Source organism: Macaca nemestrina, chromosome 5 (assembly GCF_043159975.1).
Source record: "Macaca nemestrina isolate mMacNem1 chromosome 5, mMacNem.hap1, whole genome shotgun sequence".
In the NCBI taxonomy this organism is placed as follows: domain Eukaryota; kingdom Metazoa; phylum Chordata; class Mammalia; order Primates; family Cercopithecidae; genus Macaca; species Macaca nemestrina.
The window spans coordinates 66,793,155-66,809,928 of record NC_092129.1 but is presented as its reverse complement, the minus strand read 5'-3'; the positions used below and the strand labels follow the sequence as shown (position 1 = coordinate 66,809,928).

Sequence of the window (16,774 nt, the reverse complement as noted above, 5' to 3'; positions counted from 1 at the left end):
CTGTAGTCCAGCTCTCAGATTAGTAGCCTCTCAAACACCGACTCCAAAAAAGAATGCAACTGGAATGTCTGATCTTCAAATGTTACCTTCTACATGTGAAAAACAGAAGTAAGTCAAAGGGTGTAGGATACCTAAATATTTGATTAAGAAAATTAGCCAATAACAATAAAGTAAATTTTGCTGAGGATAAAATGTAATTCAGATAATCAACATGTGGTTGTGTTTGTTTTTTAATCTACTTCTAGAAATCTACTTTTCAGAGAAGTCTAAAAATATGAAGACTAAATTAAATAACTGAAATGAAATTTACCTGTAAGTTTTCATTTTTGCTGTGTACAATTTTGAAATTTCTTTAACATTTACTTTCAGGGAGCTTGACTAGCTGAGCATCCTTCTTTATTTGACTGATCACTATCTCCTGATGCTCCATCCTGAGAATATTTCATTTATAGACAATGTTATATGGTCTTAGTGATTCTTAGCAAAATTTTTTTTATTATTATTATTATACTTTAAGTTCTGTGACACATGTGCAGAACGTGCAGGTTTGTTACATAAGTATACACGTGCCATGGTGGTTAGCTGCACCCATCAACCCATCATCTACATTAGGTATTTCTCCTAATGCTATCCCCCTCAGCCCCTCAGCCCCCAGCAGGCCCTGGTGTGTGATGATCCCCTCCCTGTGTCTGTGTGTTCTCACTGTTCAACTACCACTTATGAGTGAGAACATGCAGTCTTTGGTTTTCTGTTCCTGTGTTAGTTTGCTGAGAATGATGGTTTCCAGCTTCATTCATGTCCCTGCAAAGGACATGAACTCATCCTTTGTGATGGCTGCATAGTATTCCATGGTGTATATGTGCCACATTTTCTTTATCCAGTCTATCATTGATGGATATTTGGGTTGGTTCCAAGTCTTTGCTATTGTGAACAGTGCTGCAATAAATATACATGTGCATGTGTCTTTATAGTAGAAAGATTTATAATCCCTTGGTTATATACCCAGTAATGGGATTGTTGGGTCAAATGGTATTTCTGGTTGTAGATCCTTAAGGAATCACCACACTTAGCAAATGTTTTCAAACAACCAGGTTCTGAGACTCTGGGACTCAAATTAAAAAGTGGAAATGGAATATGAATCAACCTGTAGGACTATTGAATATATTTAGAAAAATGAGGGTAATAATTTGAACATAAAATTTACCTCCATTTCAGTAGAGTGTCTACAATATTAATTTAAAAAAGAAAATAATAAGTATTGGATATGGAGAAATTGGAGCCCTCGTACATTGTTGGTGGGAATGTAAAATGGTACAGCTGCCGTGGAAAATAGTGTAGCAGTTCCTCAAAAAATTAAACATGGAATTACCATATGATCCAGAAATTCCACTCTTAGATCTATACCCCAAAGAACTGAAAACAGAGACTCAAACAAATTCATCATACATGTATGATCATATTAGCCAAATATGATCACATAGCCAAATAAGAGATATATCATATTCACATAGCCAAAATAAGGGAACAACCCAAGTGTCCGCTAGTGGATGAACTGATCAACACAGTCTACTGGTCTATCACAGTGGAATATTACTCAACCATAAAAGGAATGAAGTAATGATACATACTCTAACCTGGATGAGCCTTGAAAACATTATGCCAAGTGAAAGAAGTTAAACACCATAGGTCATATGTTGATTTCATTGATATAAAATATCCAGAATAAGTAATTCCATACAGATAGAAATCAGATTAATGGTTGCCAGGGACTCGGGGGAGGAAGAAATTGATAGTGATTGCTTAACAGGTATAGGGTTCCTTTTGGGGTTATGAAAATATTTTGGAACAAGATAGAGGGGGTTGTTGTATAACATTATGAATGTACTTAATGCTACCAAATTTTTCACTTTAAAATGATTAATTTTATGTTTTATGAATTTTACCTCAATTAAAAATATGTATAGAGGAAATTAATTTTGTGAATCCCCTTTTGGGATAAAACATCAAATGTACCTACTTCTCAAGAGCACACTAAAACGTAGCATTATAATTTTTTTTAAAGTTTTACCGCCGGGCACGGTGGCTCACGCCTGTAATCCCAGCACTTTGGGAGGCTGAGTTGGGTGGATCACGAGGTCAGGAATTTGAGACCAGACTGGCCAATATGGTGAAACCCTGTCTCTACTAAAAATACAAAAGTTAGCTGGGCATGGTGGTGGGCGCCTGTAATCTCAGCTACTCTGGAGGCTAAGGCAGAATTGCTTGAACCTGGGTATGTGGAGGTTGCAGTAAGCCGAGATTGTGCCTTTGCACTCCAAGAGGGAAACTGCATCTCAAAAAAAATAAAATAAAATAAAAAAATAAGAATTACCACAGCTTCCACGCTCAGTGATGACTTCTGCTGACTGGCTTTTAGATGACATCGTTCAGAAAGACTGCCATCCTCCATTGACATCCACCCATCAGTGGTTCAGCCATTCACTCAGTCAGAAAGTTATTGAGTGCCCACCCCATAAAGCCCATGGAAACAGGCAGACTACCCACTTTCAAGGAGGTTTCAGTCTAGATGGGAAGATCAGGCTGAACGGACTGCTCAAGTTGTTATATGTTCCTTCAGTATAGATCCAAAGTGTCTCATCACTTTAGAGGAGACTATTGAGAGACAGAGAAGTATGGGAAGGCTTCACTGAGATGGCAGAGTCAGAGGCCAATCTCTAAAAACAGATGGGACCACTGGAACACTTTATGCACTCTTGTCTGACAGCATTTATCACACTGGATGATAGCTGTTAACATGTCTGTCTACCCTTATAGAATGTGAGACACTTGAGGCCAATAATCATGTCCTTGTATTCCAAGTGCCTCACAAGAGAGATTTTTCTGAGAAAAATCTATCTTGCAAGCTTTCTTGCACATAGAATTTAGTGGGAAATTGCTATAAGAAGATGAACCAAGACTTAGGTCAAAATATTATGTGTTTAAATGAACCAGTGGGTTATCTCCCTGACTCCACAGTGGGTGTTTCTAAGGAAGTACCACTCTGAAGCTGGAGGCCAAGGCAGAATGAAGAGAAAAGGGCAGGGTTTACCATGAAACCAAAGCAGCTTAAGCTTTGGGACCCTGTGCTTGCACTGAGCTCTCTCCAAGGCCCTGCTGAGAATTGCATATGCCTGATTTTGTATTCTTTTTCTTAAAGAGGGTCTCTCAAATTGTATCAACTTGAGACCCCATAAAATCTAGAACCCGACAAAATCTAGTACCACCTTGGATGGTTTGAGATTTAGGCCCCGCAAAATCTAGAACCACCCTAGATAAAAAGAATCTAGTTGGTTTGATTCAGAGAAAATCAAGGTCTTTTGGGACTAGTAGAGTCTATCCTGCTTAAGAAGATGCATTCTGAAGTCACGTTGCTTGGGTGTGACTTTGGGTATGTTACTTCACCTCTTTAGTTCAAGGAACAATAGCACCCACTTCATCAACATGTATTCTTCTATTCAACTTTATTTACTGAGCACAAATTAGGTGTCTGACCCCGCACAGTAACCCAACAAATGACATCTCCACCACAGCTGGAGAAACTGTTGGTTGAGAAGCATCCTTTTTATTTACATTTTGAGATGATGGTGTGAAACATAAAAACTGGATTTTAATTAGCTAGACTTTTATATTATTAAGGAGAAGAAAATGCGGATCACAAGTCCGCATATGTTTGAGACATGGCAGTGCACAGCCTTGCACAGCTTGACTTCTCAGTAGGAGACCCCAAGCTGGAGCTTTAAAAGCCTCACATATTTCTCGTGGCCTTCATATTAGGAGCATATTTCAGGTGAAATTCCAGAAGGGGGTCTTGATACACGAGGCAGAAGTTTTTCAGTAGGTAATTCATAAGAAGACAACCTTTCCCTCCTTGGTTTCTTGTTATGGCCAAGAATGTCTATTGCTGGCAGCCAGGCATTTTTCACAGATGAGGCCCAGCACCTGCAGAATTCATTGCTTCTGGTGGCTCAGCAGAACCAGAGCTTAGCAAGTTGTAAGGCTTCGTACATGGTGCTTTTGTTTCCATAACCTTTTAATTAAGTTTTTATCTAGAGCTTCTAAATGAATTTTTATATTGCAGCGAGGCAACTTCTCGGGCACTAAACAGCCTCACTGCTGTGTGGAAGCAGCACAGGAACCTGCAGATGCCAATAATATTGGCCTTGAATGTACATATTTTCAGACCGTATGAGGAAGAAGTCAAGTTCAATGGCAAGAGGAATTCTGTAGCTCTGTACAATTAAGAGATGGGTTGCATTTGTGAACTGGTATGCCTACCTGTGTGAATGGAAATTATTTTCTCAGTTCTGTTCAAAATATTTGTTGAATATTTCCTGCTTTCCTTTATTCGTTTTTTTTTTAATCTGATATTTAATCCATAACACAGACTGCAACAGAAAATCAACTAATTCAGGCTAAAAATTCTACCAGTAGCACTGAATTCTTTATATTGGCAGCCTACATTACACAAATTAATGTGATGACATAATCAGTATTTCATTCCACTTGATGTGAATACCTTCCAAGTTTCTCTTCCATTTTTCTATTTTTGGTAATATAGCAAAAAGAGTCTTTTCTACTTTATTTCAAATTCAACAAACCACTCATCTAAAAAAAGGGAAAGTGAATCTTCTTTCTTTCTCAAAGCCTGGGTAACCTTGGCAGCACATAAGCCTCCATCAAAAGCAAATAAGGCTGTAAATAACAATCATTCCCCATTCATAAAAGCTGCCTTTGACAGTCCAAGAAATAACAAATTACAAGTCAATAGTCCCCAAGAGATTATAAAGCACTTTAATCATTCTGAATCTGTTTTGATGTGCGTGGTATTTTTTAGAGTGGAATTAGTTACTCCTTTGAGAAACTGCAACCAAGTTTGTGATTTCTGAGTGTTTCACTTAAGCAGAGTTAGAGGCACAAAAATCCACCATCAATGATTTTTTTGAAAAACAAAGACAACCAAGATACTTGAGTGCCTCCTATTTAGGACTATGCTCTACTTCTTTCCTTCATATTTGTACTATTAAAGGGTGTTTAAAAAATATAGTGCCTGTTCTTAGGAAGTTTACCTAATGGGGAGCTGCAATACATTCATTCTTTTGATTCATTTGCTCTTTATTTACTATATCTCATAAATTCTTATAGTGTTGATATAAGAATAGAAATATAGTGTTGGTGTAGGTATTCCTATAGAGTTGGTGACTGAAGAATGCAACTAAATTTACATGCAAAGTGTTCATTAAGACATTGAAACTCTTGGAGCTGAAGTTGTCTTCACTGTAAGAGACCCTGCCCAGTTATAAAATTCTCTGCTTATAGTCCTAGTAACACGATGTTATACAACTGGAATTGTTGCAGTCACTTCCAGGCAGGTGCTGTTCAGGATGCTAAAATAAGACTAGGTGATAAAGATGAATCAAAGATTAGTAAGATGAGCTGTTCACACTATGCACAATCAAAGAGTACCCAATTGTGAAGACTCTTGAACTATATAACTAGATTTTTATTCTATTTTGATATAATAACAGGGCCCCTAAATGGAATTATATTTAAGACTGAGAAGAGGCAGCTGGTGGTAATGTAGATATAATTCTATCAAGAAATTCAGCCGGAGCCGTAATACAAAAGTGAGATGCTCAGGTGATTCGATTTGTACACATTTCTACTATTTCCAGAAAATGATGTTTTCTTACAATTATTTAAAAACTAATCCTGACAGTTTCTTTCTATGAATATATTTATTTACTCCATATGGCTGTATGACCTCAATTTTATTTTCTTATGCAAACTTTATCACAGAAATGGAAAGTAAGCTACTTGGTATACTCCAAAACCACTTTTGCTTTCAAATGCTCCGGTTCTAATGACAGATTTAAAGCCAGTGAGTCTTCACTATAGCACTGCATTCTGACAATAAATCAGGAGTTTCACCTGCTCAAAAACCACAGCTGCTTCTGCCCCAGGCACTGAGGAGAAATTCAATGACTTCACAATTAGGGGGACTTCATCCTTATCCTTCAACATAGGCAACTATTTAAGTTTTAAATTTTGGGGTCACGTTTTTATGTTACATTATATTCAAAGAAATACCTCTATGTATACATTCTAGAGAATGTATTACATTCTCTAGAAGGGCTCAGCAGCAGATTTCAGGTGGCCAAAGAAATAATCAGCAAACTTGATGATAGGACCATTAAAATACCTAAACTTCAGAAGGCCTTTAGTTTTCTCTTAGATTTTTCCAAAATAGCCAACTAAAACTCTGGGATTTGGGAATATGGGGCTGAGGCATAATTAGAAGGAAGCCTAGCCATTGAAAGCCATGTTCTGATGCCATTTTTTTTCCCAAGAAGAAAATATAAAGGATATATTTAGTCACTATTAATCAAATCACAGCGTGGCAATCGTTACTCTTCAAGATTCAAACAGTAGTTACCACAGTAAATTAAAATTCAACTAGAAGAGTAGGGCTCAATATTACTACTGGTTATTAGGTTAAACTGTGTAAAATCTCCTTTTTTTTTTTAACAGATCAGAAACAGTTGAATATTGGCGTTTTTATATAATTCAACTAACTAATTGGATTTAGATAAACTTTTTCACATTTAATATAGATTTCATAACTTTGCAAGTTACAACTGCAGCCACTCTTATTTAATTTCTAATTGAATGGTTAACTTATCTGGTATGTTATGGACTTTTTCCCTAAAGAACATGGTTTAGCACCAAATTCTTCAATAGGAAAGTTGATGTGAATCATGGATAGTTTTTGCATGACTGAACATGAGTTTTTGTCCTGGGGTAGAGGAAAGCTCACAAATTTTAATGTCAATTAGCTGTTTTTGAAATGTCTTTTAAAACTGAGGCAGCCACCCATCAGGGTAAAGTCTCAGCTACAGAGAGTTTTATTTTTTGATGAACAAAACTCCCCAAACATAGTATATAATTTTAGGACTCTTGACATTTAATATATCTAAATACGAATAACAATTACTGAATACCCATAGCATACACATTTTATGTATTTCTGTCCTTAGCAGTAATACAATTCAAACACCAAGCTTAAGCAGTGGGAATATTTCTCAGGAAAAACATAAATGAACCACTGCAGTGGAATTCAATTAGATTAAATTTACCATTCCTTGGTTCAGTAGAAGACAGGCAGTGCCTGAAAGCACAATCACATAGTCCCTGAGTTGGAACAAGTCCACCAAGCTCTGCCCTTGGAAATGAAGAAAGGGTAGGGCATGCTTTGTGAATGAGTTGTATTGTAGCAGGAAGAAGAAAAGAAAAACTTGGACTTCTCCCCTCAACACTTTCACAAAGACACAAAATATGCTTTGAAGGTTGCGGACAGGAGAAATCTCTCCAGGTTAAGCTCCAGGGAAAGGCCTGTATTTTTTCTTCCTTGGAACCTTACAAAGAGATTGGTGTGGCATTCAAGGATCATCAAATCTCCCTTCAGTCCAGAACATGCCAAGTGGCCTAGCCTTCCCTAGACATTCATGGGTCATGGGAGAAGAAAAGCTGTGCTGGAGAGTCAATGCCAAGGACTTGGCCATTGTCCAATCCAGGAGTGCTCCTGATCAAGAGGCAGATGAAAGAAGAAGGGGGCCAGGGGAGGCTGAGCTACAAGTCGTCTAGCATTTGAGTCGGTTTCAGCTTTTCTCTAAAACTCTGAAAACGAATCTCACTTCTGAATTTTACATTGTAAAAAACCACCAAACTTATTAAAATCTTATTAAAAATCAAGCAAGCAAAAATGCAAATACAAAAAGACAATAACTTGTGGTTCTTTCAGTTTTATTTGAACTGTTTCTACAGGCATTTTTCACTAAAATTTTCTTTCTTTGTGATGGAGGAAAGCACATATTTCCTTTTTTATTAAAATACACATATTCAAACAATGTTATCTATGAACTCCTTGATGGCAGCACTCAATAATTGATTAAATGACAGAGTGATGATATGTTTAATTTGACTTGGTCATTAAAGTTCTCTGCACTTTGCATATCAAATGCAGTTGAATCCTCTTGTGCTGTGGGTTAAAAAGGAGGCAGCTCAGGAATAGGTGAAGATAAACTCCCTGGTCACCCACAGTGGACTTGGATAGGTGACAAAAACTGGATTATGGGAACTGAAGGAACTGATGCATTTGGTTACCAAATTAAATAAGTTTGACTGTAGAATTGAAACGGTGCTTTGACACTTGTGTGATCAGTGTAGCTGCAGGATATCTATGTCTAGAACCTTCTTTCTGATGCAGAGGCATCCAGAATAAAACCTTCAGAGATAATTGTGCAAATGTTGTAAAAATATATATAAAAATGACTTTTTAATATCTCCTAAGAGGGATATAGTAAGAAAAAGATATTTGCTTTTCAAGAACACACATCAAATAAGGTAAATGACTCAGTATATAAGAAAAAAATTTCCATTAATATTTTTCATAAAATAGTTTCATAAAAAACCTTACATAGGAAAATAATGTTTCACTTAAATAGATTTACTCTTTGGTGTTAATAGACTTAGCTGCTCAAATTAATTTTACATTTTATAAAAAACAATATAAAACATTGGCTTTATTATGATCTATGAAATTATTTTTTAATACTTTTTTATACCCTTGAGCAATTTAAAATCTGAGAAATAATACATTCTTTCATAGGAAACAATCACTATGGTGATTCTGAAGCCTTAATTTTTATATTAAACAAAAGCATTAGGCTTTAGAGCTTATCAAGACAACAAAATGAAATACACAATTGCCTTGGAATAGTATCAGCAAGAAATAAAATGTTTAAAAATTAACTATTTTTAAAATGTAGACTTTTAATCTATTATAGTTGGGGTATGTATTGTGTAAATTAATGCAGGTAAATACTTCAGCTAAGTGCTCTCGGGTGAATTGCATTCAAAATTAACACCTATAATTTAACAAGATAAAGTCACCTCTAACTCTTTGTTCACTTCAAACAAGGGGAATTAAATGTTGTTTCTAAAATAAGGCATTATGGAGTTACAACAGTCTGCAATATTTTTTCAGTCTCTATCAGTTTAGTTGGTGTTATACAAAGTTATAGAATTTACCACTAATAGTTCTATTAAATAATTGTAGAATTTCTTAAATTGTCTCCACAAGTGGAAAAACTCATAGCTAACCCTCCAAACTGTGAATATATTTGAAATGAAGAGGCGGAGGTTGCAGTGAGCAAAGATCGCATCATTGCACTCCAGCCTGGGCAACAAGAGCGAAACTCTGACTCAAAAAACAAAAGAAGATAGTATCAAATACAGTATCACATCACTTAATGATAGGGACATGTTCTAAGAAATGCATTGTTAGGCAATTTAGTCAAGCAAGCATCATACAGATTACTTACACAAACCTAGATGGTATGATCTAGTCATAACCCACCTAGCCTATTAAGCTGTATAGCATATTACCATACAGAATACTGTAGGCAACTGTAACACAATGGTAAGTATTTGTATATCTAAATATAGAAAAGGGACAGTAAAAATGTGGCATAAAAGGTTAAAAATGGTAAACATGTACAGGACACTCACCACAAATGGAACTAGCAGGACTGGAAGTCACTTTGGCTGAGTCAGTGAGTGATGAGTGAATGTGAAGACCTAGGACATTAGTGTACACTCCTGTAGGTTTTATAAACACCTTACACTTAGGCCACAATAAATTTATAAAAATAAAGTAATTATGCTATAATGTTACAATGGCTACTCTGTCACTAGGAGATAAGAATTTTTCAGCTCCATTATAATCTTATGGGACCACCGCTATCCTATATGTGGTCCATTGCTGACCAAAATATCACTGTGCACCCCATGACTGTATCTCAACATGAAGTTGCTGTTTTTCAGTCTGCTATTCTAAAAGGGATTTGAATCACTTTCAGACTTCTCTTTTTAAATATCATTGCAGGAGTATAGATTATTTTACTTATTGAATATGATTCAATATAATTCGAGCTTAAAACATGAAGGTGATAAAATAATGACTCTATTTACTGAATAAAAATACTCCAGTGAAAACAAAGGAAACATATTTGATCACATATACACTTTTAAATTACAGTGTAAGTTACATTGGTAAGAAGTTATGTTATGGCCCATTCTGCTGTGCCTTTTTGGTAGCTTAATTCTGTCAACAAGCTGGTGTTGTTTTACCTGTGAAATTTCCTAAATGGTTTATCTATAAAAATACACTTAGAATTTCTTTTAGTTTTTTCTATGATAAAAATTTAAATGACTTAATTTTTTTTCTAGGAAATGATGATTATTTTTTGCAATATGAAGTTCAAATTTCATCACAATTATAAGTCATTCCTTGGTACATCAACCAGCAAAATGTACTGCACTTAAAATTGGGTGCCCAAAGATGTATTAGTAGCATAGACAAATAAACCATTGGATATATTTGAAAACTTTTATACCTTACACATACAAATATTTATATTTCAAATAATAACAAGCTTACCCACAACATATGTTAACTGAAGGCATATTATGATGTTGGGCATAAGTATAACTCTATGTTCTATATTTTGGCTGATTTTAACATAATCAAAAATAGGCAGGATTGGAGATTAACATAATTGCCAAATAGTCTTTAAATGCATAGTTTCAAACTTCTTTAAAACTCAGTTTGATGCAATAGGAAGAGAATCGGATTGGGAGACAAACAGGGCTGGTGTGAATAGAACACTAGGCTGGTAGATAAACAGGGCTGGTGTGAATAGAACACTAGGCTGGATGCTCTCTAAGATATTTTTCAGCACTGACATTTCATGATCCTTTTATTCTTTCCCTACAAACCTTTATCTTCAAATTTCATATCCATTTGTTTTTCCTGAAAGAATTTCTGATAGTTGAATGGCTGAAATGGCCAAAGGAAGAAAGAGAAAAATAAAACCAAACTGAGAGAAGCTGTAGCTGAATAAACCACCTTTGGTAAAGCAAAGATATACAGTGGACTCTCCCGTTTTACACAGGTTTAAAAATATCTAATTATTTTCGAAAATATGCCACACTTTAAAAAGAGGACAAAGGATTATTCACAAAGTAAACTGGAATTAGATGAATTTGGAGATCTTGACACTTAGTATTACTGACATCAACTGTAAGAGGTTTTGAACATGTCAGGGTATTCAGTGAGGATAAAGGCACATTAAAAAAGAAGAATACTATATGAAGACAGGAGAAAAAATGAAAAATTAAAACATAAAATTGGTCATGCTGTATAAAACATAAAAAGTCCTCTGAGGCATTTTATCATGATTAACATAGAAAGTTGTAATATTTTCAATTAAAAAAGGAGATATTTCATTATAAAATGAAATGTAGGTCTCTCCAAGTTTTATTTTATATAGGTTCTCTCAAAGATCACCAAAAAAGGGCCGGGCACGGTGGCTCATGCTTGTAATCCCAGCACTTTGGGAGGCCAAGGCAGGCGGATCACTTGAGGTCAGGAGTTCAAGACTAGCCTGGCCAACATGGCAAAACCCCCTCTCTACAAAAAGTACAAAAAAATTAGCCAGGTGTGGTGGTGCATGCCTGTGATCCCAGCTACTAGAGAGGCTGAGGCAGGAAAATCGCTTGAACCTGGGAGGCAGTGTTTGTAGTGAGCTGAGGTCACGTCACTGCACTCCAGCCTGGGGCGACAGAGCGAGACTCTGTATCAAAAACAAAACAAAACAAAAAACAAAACAAACAAAAAAACCCCAAAAACAAAGATCACCAAAAAAGGCTTAGTTTCAGCAATATCACCATAAAAATATTTTGGAATACCTTGATGGTATATTTAAAGTGTTGATATTCATTCATTGTCATTGATACATAACTGATATCCATCACCATTAATATATCATGCCTACCCAGCAAAAGAAATAAAGTAACTGTTCACTAAAAACAATTATTCTGGGGGAAGGTTGGTAATTTCTTCAATAATCTTGATATATCAAATACAAGTAGAGTATTTTACTTGTACTATATAGCAAAGTGACTGTAAACAGCTGATATTTTATACTTCTTATACATAAAGATGGCAATTTTGGGAAATTCTGAGTCCTCAAGCATTGAATTGGCATTCATCTTTTTGGACTGATTAATCAGCGTGGCTTGGACAGAGTAAGTCCTCAATAAAAACTGAAAGAGCTTCCTAAAGCTCTACTTTTCTCCTGTTGGTTCTCACCAAAACCAATTTCTAGCTTCATGATTACACTAGCAGCAGTTCTCAAGGGAAAGATTGCTGGATTGTTAATAGGTGTTACATGAATATGGCCCCCCTGTGTTAAATGGTGTTCTATGTATTCCTATGTGGCAGGAATTATCTGAAACATTACTGTGCTAATACACATTAAGAGTCTTACGAGGGGCCATATGGTATGTAGCAATCCTAAATACATTTATTCTCTGTCTGTCAGAATATCTTAGGGAACGACTGCTTTGCCAAAATCACTTTCGGAGTGTGGCTCTATATGACTGAACCCTTTGGCCAATCAAGCAAATTCCCCTTAAGTCTAGCCCCAGCCTTTCTCTATGCCCCTGACATAAGCCATCAAATAAAATAAACATCATTTTTATTTTTTTTGCTGATCAAACACACAATCCTCCGGAACCCACACCAATCTCCTTGAAGGACACGCAGTGTGGTAGACACATTTCGATGTACTTCTCTTGATTGTATTTCTGTGTACTTGAGTTGCTCATTTGTGAGCCCAATGCACTGGCCTGTCTAGTATAGAAAAGGCATTAGGACTGTGAGGGTAGAAATGCACTGACCTCTCTGGTATAGAAAGGGCATTAGGACTGTGATGGTAGAAATGAAAGAAAAGAAACAAGGAAAGGAGAAAAGAAGGGGTCAATATTCAGTCTTTGATGACCAAATAGAATCCTGGAGTTGGGTTAACAGTCATAAAGGTCAGAATTGAGGGAGAAAACAATTTTTTAGGTCTTATTTGCTCTCACTTAGCACATGGAGAGCCAAATCTGGCTACCAGATCTTAGAATTTATTACTTGCCCTGAGTAGAGAGGTCTATGAGGTAAAGAAAGCAGAACTCTCTTCCAGAACGACGGTGGAAAGAGAAAGATGCGGAGGCGAGGGAAACAGAGAAAGATAACTTGACCTCCCCTCTCTATTTCAAAATCCTGGCAGGGAGGATCGTTAAATTTGGCTGAGACCTCTATTGAGGGTGAGGATTTTAGCCTGCTTCCTGTTTGGGTTTTCGGGAACAGACTGTTTCAAAGAGTGCCTGGAAGAACCTGGGAGGTCCAAACAGTTGCATTCAGTGAGGGAACTTAAGGTCCCTAACACCTGAGCTTACTGTGCTGCTTTTGGGGAGATAGCCCAGGTTTCCACTGTGCCCATTCGGAGGTAGGAGAAGGTTGTACTGGCTGTGAACTTCCCAGCATGAACTGTCCCTGATAGCGTGGGTATAGGGTGAGGGTGGTCATGCCAGGTCGGGGCCAAATGTGAGTTAGCTAGACCTCAGGAAGACATACCAATCCAGGAGAGGCAGCAGTTCACAGCAGCAGTCTGAATGCCACGCATAAACCCTGATGCAGCTGAGTGGGTCCCAGCTAGCGGAGACATGTGAACCAGCCCAGTACCAGGAGGCCATACTGAGGCTAGGGGCTGCAGATAGGCAGAGCAGATACTCTTCAGCCAGAACCTACAGGAAGTTAAGCTTTGCCTACTTTTTTAGGATGGCGGAAGATGGTTTAAATTAGAAGAGATTGAGATACATTAAAAAGCAAATCCCAATTTCTCCCACCTGGTATGGTAAGAATGCGAAAGATCATATTAGTCATAGAAAAATCAACTGTGTTTTCTCTGCATGGCTACCTGTATGCAAATTTCAATGCCTTCCCTTCTCTTAAAATGCTTGTTTTCTATTCCATGCTTCATATTCCATCTTGGTTTTCTCTCTGGTTTCTGAAGTGTCATGGCTTATACCTTCTACTCTAACATTGTATCTTCATGAGGTCCAGGATAGATCATATTTCTTATTATCAGCAAAGTACTAACACAAGTCACTAGAGCAAAGAAAGTAATTACAGCACATTTCATAATTCAGTCCAATTCTACAATATATTTTATATTTGAACAATGTAAGAAATGGAATATAACAAAATGAAACTAATAGAATTAAAAATTTAATGTTGAGGAAGTATAGTATCTTTTAGTTATCCATATCACTTAAGAATTCTCAAACAATATAGAAATGAGCATTGTACAACTGTCACTTATATAATCATATAGTTGCTTTTATCCAGCAGTGGAAATCCAGTGTGGTCACTGTATGTCAGATAGTAGATTGACGTTTTTTAATAAGAAAAATAATGATATTTTAGATAAGTTTGCTGGCAGAAACTCTAGTGCATCTGATTTTAGAGTGGTAGTAGTAGCATGTAGAAGCATTAGAAGTAGCATAATAGAAATCATGAAACCTAAGTTAAAAATAGACTTTATCTCAAAGAAAATGTTTTCAAGTTCTCTTTACAGTGAAAATAAAATTCAGCCCCCTCTCCAGCTTTGACTTTTCTGTGTGGCTTACCTGAATATAGTGAAAAGAATTTAAAAATAACAAAAGATTTCTTACCAAACTGGGGTTACGGATTGGAACATTTATATTACTGTGGTCTGAGTTAAGGGGATAGAGTTAAATATACTGTATTTGTTCACTCTCGGGTTTTTTCTCCCACCATAGGAGTGGTACAACTAAGTAGCCCCTGGCCTTTTCAAACCTGCACCACCATATTTCATTTACAGTATCCAATAAGGTCAAAGGCAAAGAATAAAAAACTCTCAGCAGGGGCTAACTTTGTCAGTTTAAAATGTGGTTCTCCATTCAGCCCGTTGTTAAGCAGGCTGTTCAAATAACGGCTTGGTTCACATGTCTGTGGGTCTCTGATAGGCTTCAAAGTCTGGGGAAAAGCCTATGCAAGTCTGAAATCTAACCTTCTTCACTCCTCCATCTTTCTGTCTCCTGTTTGCTGATCCTTTTAATCCAGAATCTTTAATAGAAAAATTCTGTTGCAGGACTGAAAACAGCATGGGGTCCAAATCCCATGTGGGTTATTTAAAGCAATGTCTGCAGTCTTTTGAATGTTTCAAGAGCAATTTAGTTGACCTCTGGGGACTCTTCTTCAAACATGTTTTATTAAACACACATAAACACAAGTAAAACATTTTAAGGTCAGATTATCAAAAGCAAAAAAAACCAAACCAAAACAAAACAAAAAAGAACCCTTCCTCCAAAAGCCAAACAGATCTAATGCATATTTAAAATAAAAGCCTCTTGAAGCAACTAACTATATATACATATCAGCTACATTTATTAATGCAATGGCAAAATTTTGGGGGATAGTGAATGTGAAGGAGAGGACAGCAGAATATAGCTAAACCAAATTCAATGCTTTTAAAGAACAATTACTTGTAATGGAACCAATAATCTGAGCCTATAATGTAAGATAACCAAGTTCTATAGATATTCCACACAGGGAAATAGAATTTGCTATATTTTGTTCAAAGGACAATGTGTTCTGGCATTTTCTGTGTCAGCTCAAAAAAGTGGGAGAGTCAACTATTATAAGAAATAAAATAAAATCATCTGATGTTGGGTATATTTGACTACGAAATTCACAGATCAAACGATTCGTGTTGTTTTTTTTTTTTTTTTCTCCTTGCAATTCATCTTCATCCTGGATAGCTCCTTGGTCATTCTTTTAAAGGAAAAATCTTGGTATCAACAACATATCTAGAAAAACAGCAACTCTCAGTCACTAATTTATAGAAGGAATCAGTAAAATAATGTCTGTGCCAGTATAGCTAGAAATTTAGGGACATATTTGTTTCAGTAGCTTAATAAAAATGTTATTAGGAAGTAGGACTTAATCGCCACATTGTGCTGAGTACCAATGGAACATTAATACTGTACAGATGGAACCACCATGACACAGGAGGGGAGAACAGGAAAGCAAAGGAGGTTCTGGGTAACAATTTAGTCAAAATACTGGAGTAACACAATATACGTAAGTAGCAAAAACTTCAGCAAAATGCCTCTATCTGGAGTTTTATGGTTTTATCAAATCTGAATGGAGAGCATTTTAAAAATTCCAATAAAGGCAGAAAGAAGTAAAAGAAAAAAAGAAAAGAAAATTCACATAAAAAGAATTTATGGAAGGCAAGTTTTCATCAACACTTAATCAGTCCCTGGGCTCCTTTCCAGACTGAAGAACAAAGTGTGTTGTAACTCCAAAGTAAGCTCTCAGAAAAAAAAAAAAAAATCTGAAAAAGATTTAACACACACCAGCCTTCTCAATATAAAGTATTTCCAAAGTTCGCTTATGCTTTCTGGTTTGCCTTTTGGTTCTCACAAGCAATTCACATGCATCTTTGAAGGAGTACCATGTACCACAGCAAAATGAACACTTACCAGACAAATCAACACTCCCTGAAGCAACGAAGATAAAACACCACTTACCTAGGGAAAGAAAAAGGTAATACAGAGATTAAGATGCTGTCATTTAAAAGCAATTGCAGCCGTTCTTAGATTATCCTAGCTCCTGTATTGCCAGTATTCTCTCAATGAACACCATTAGCTTTTTAGTAGAAAATCAAGTTTTAACTTATTTATGGCATAAAGGGAGTTTTGTGAGGAGCAAGCAAGTCTTTGACGAGACAGCACCATGTTGTTGCAAAAACTCCTGTGA

General features: G+C 36.3%; 1 protein-coding gene across 1 annotated transcript in view; it reads right to left on the bottom strand.

The window, feature by feature from the left end:
• Positions 1-2,873: 2,873 nt before the first annotated feature.
• The window catches only part of LOC105488991 (sterile alpha motif domain containing 5), a 486,349-nt gene continuing 472,448 nt past the window's right edge, over positions 2,874-16,774 (bottom strand). The window contains exon 2 of the mRNA XM_071096572.1: positions 2,874-16,545. Coding sequence (XP_070952673.1) covers positions 16,435-16,545 — 111 coding nt within the window. The 3' untranslated portion in view covers positions 2,874-16,434. The remainder of the gene's footprint in view (positions 16,546-16,774) is intronic.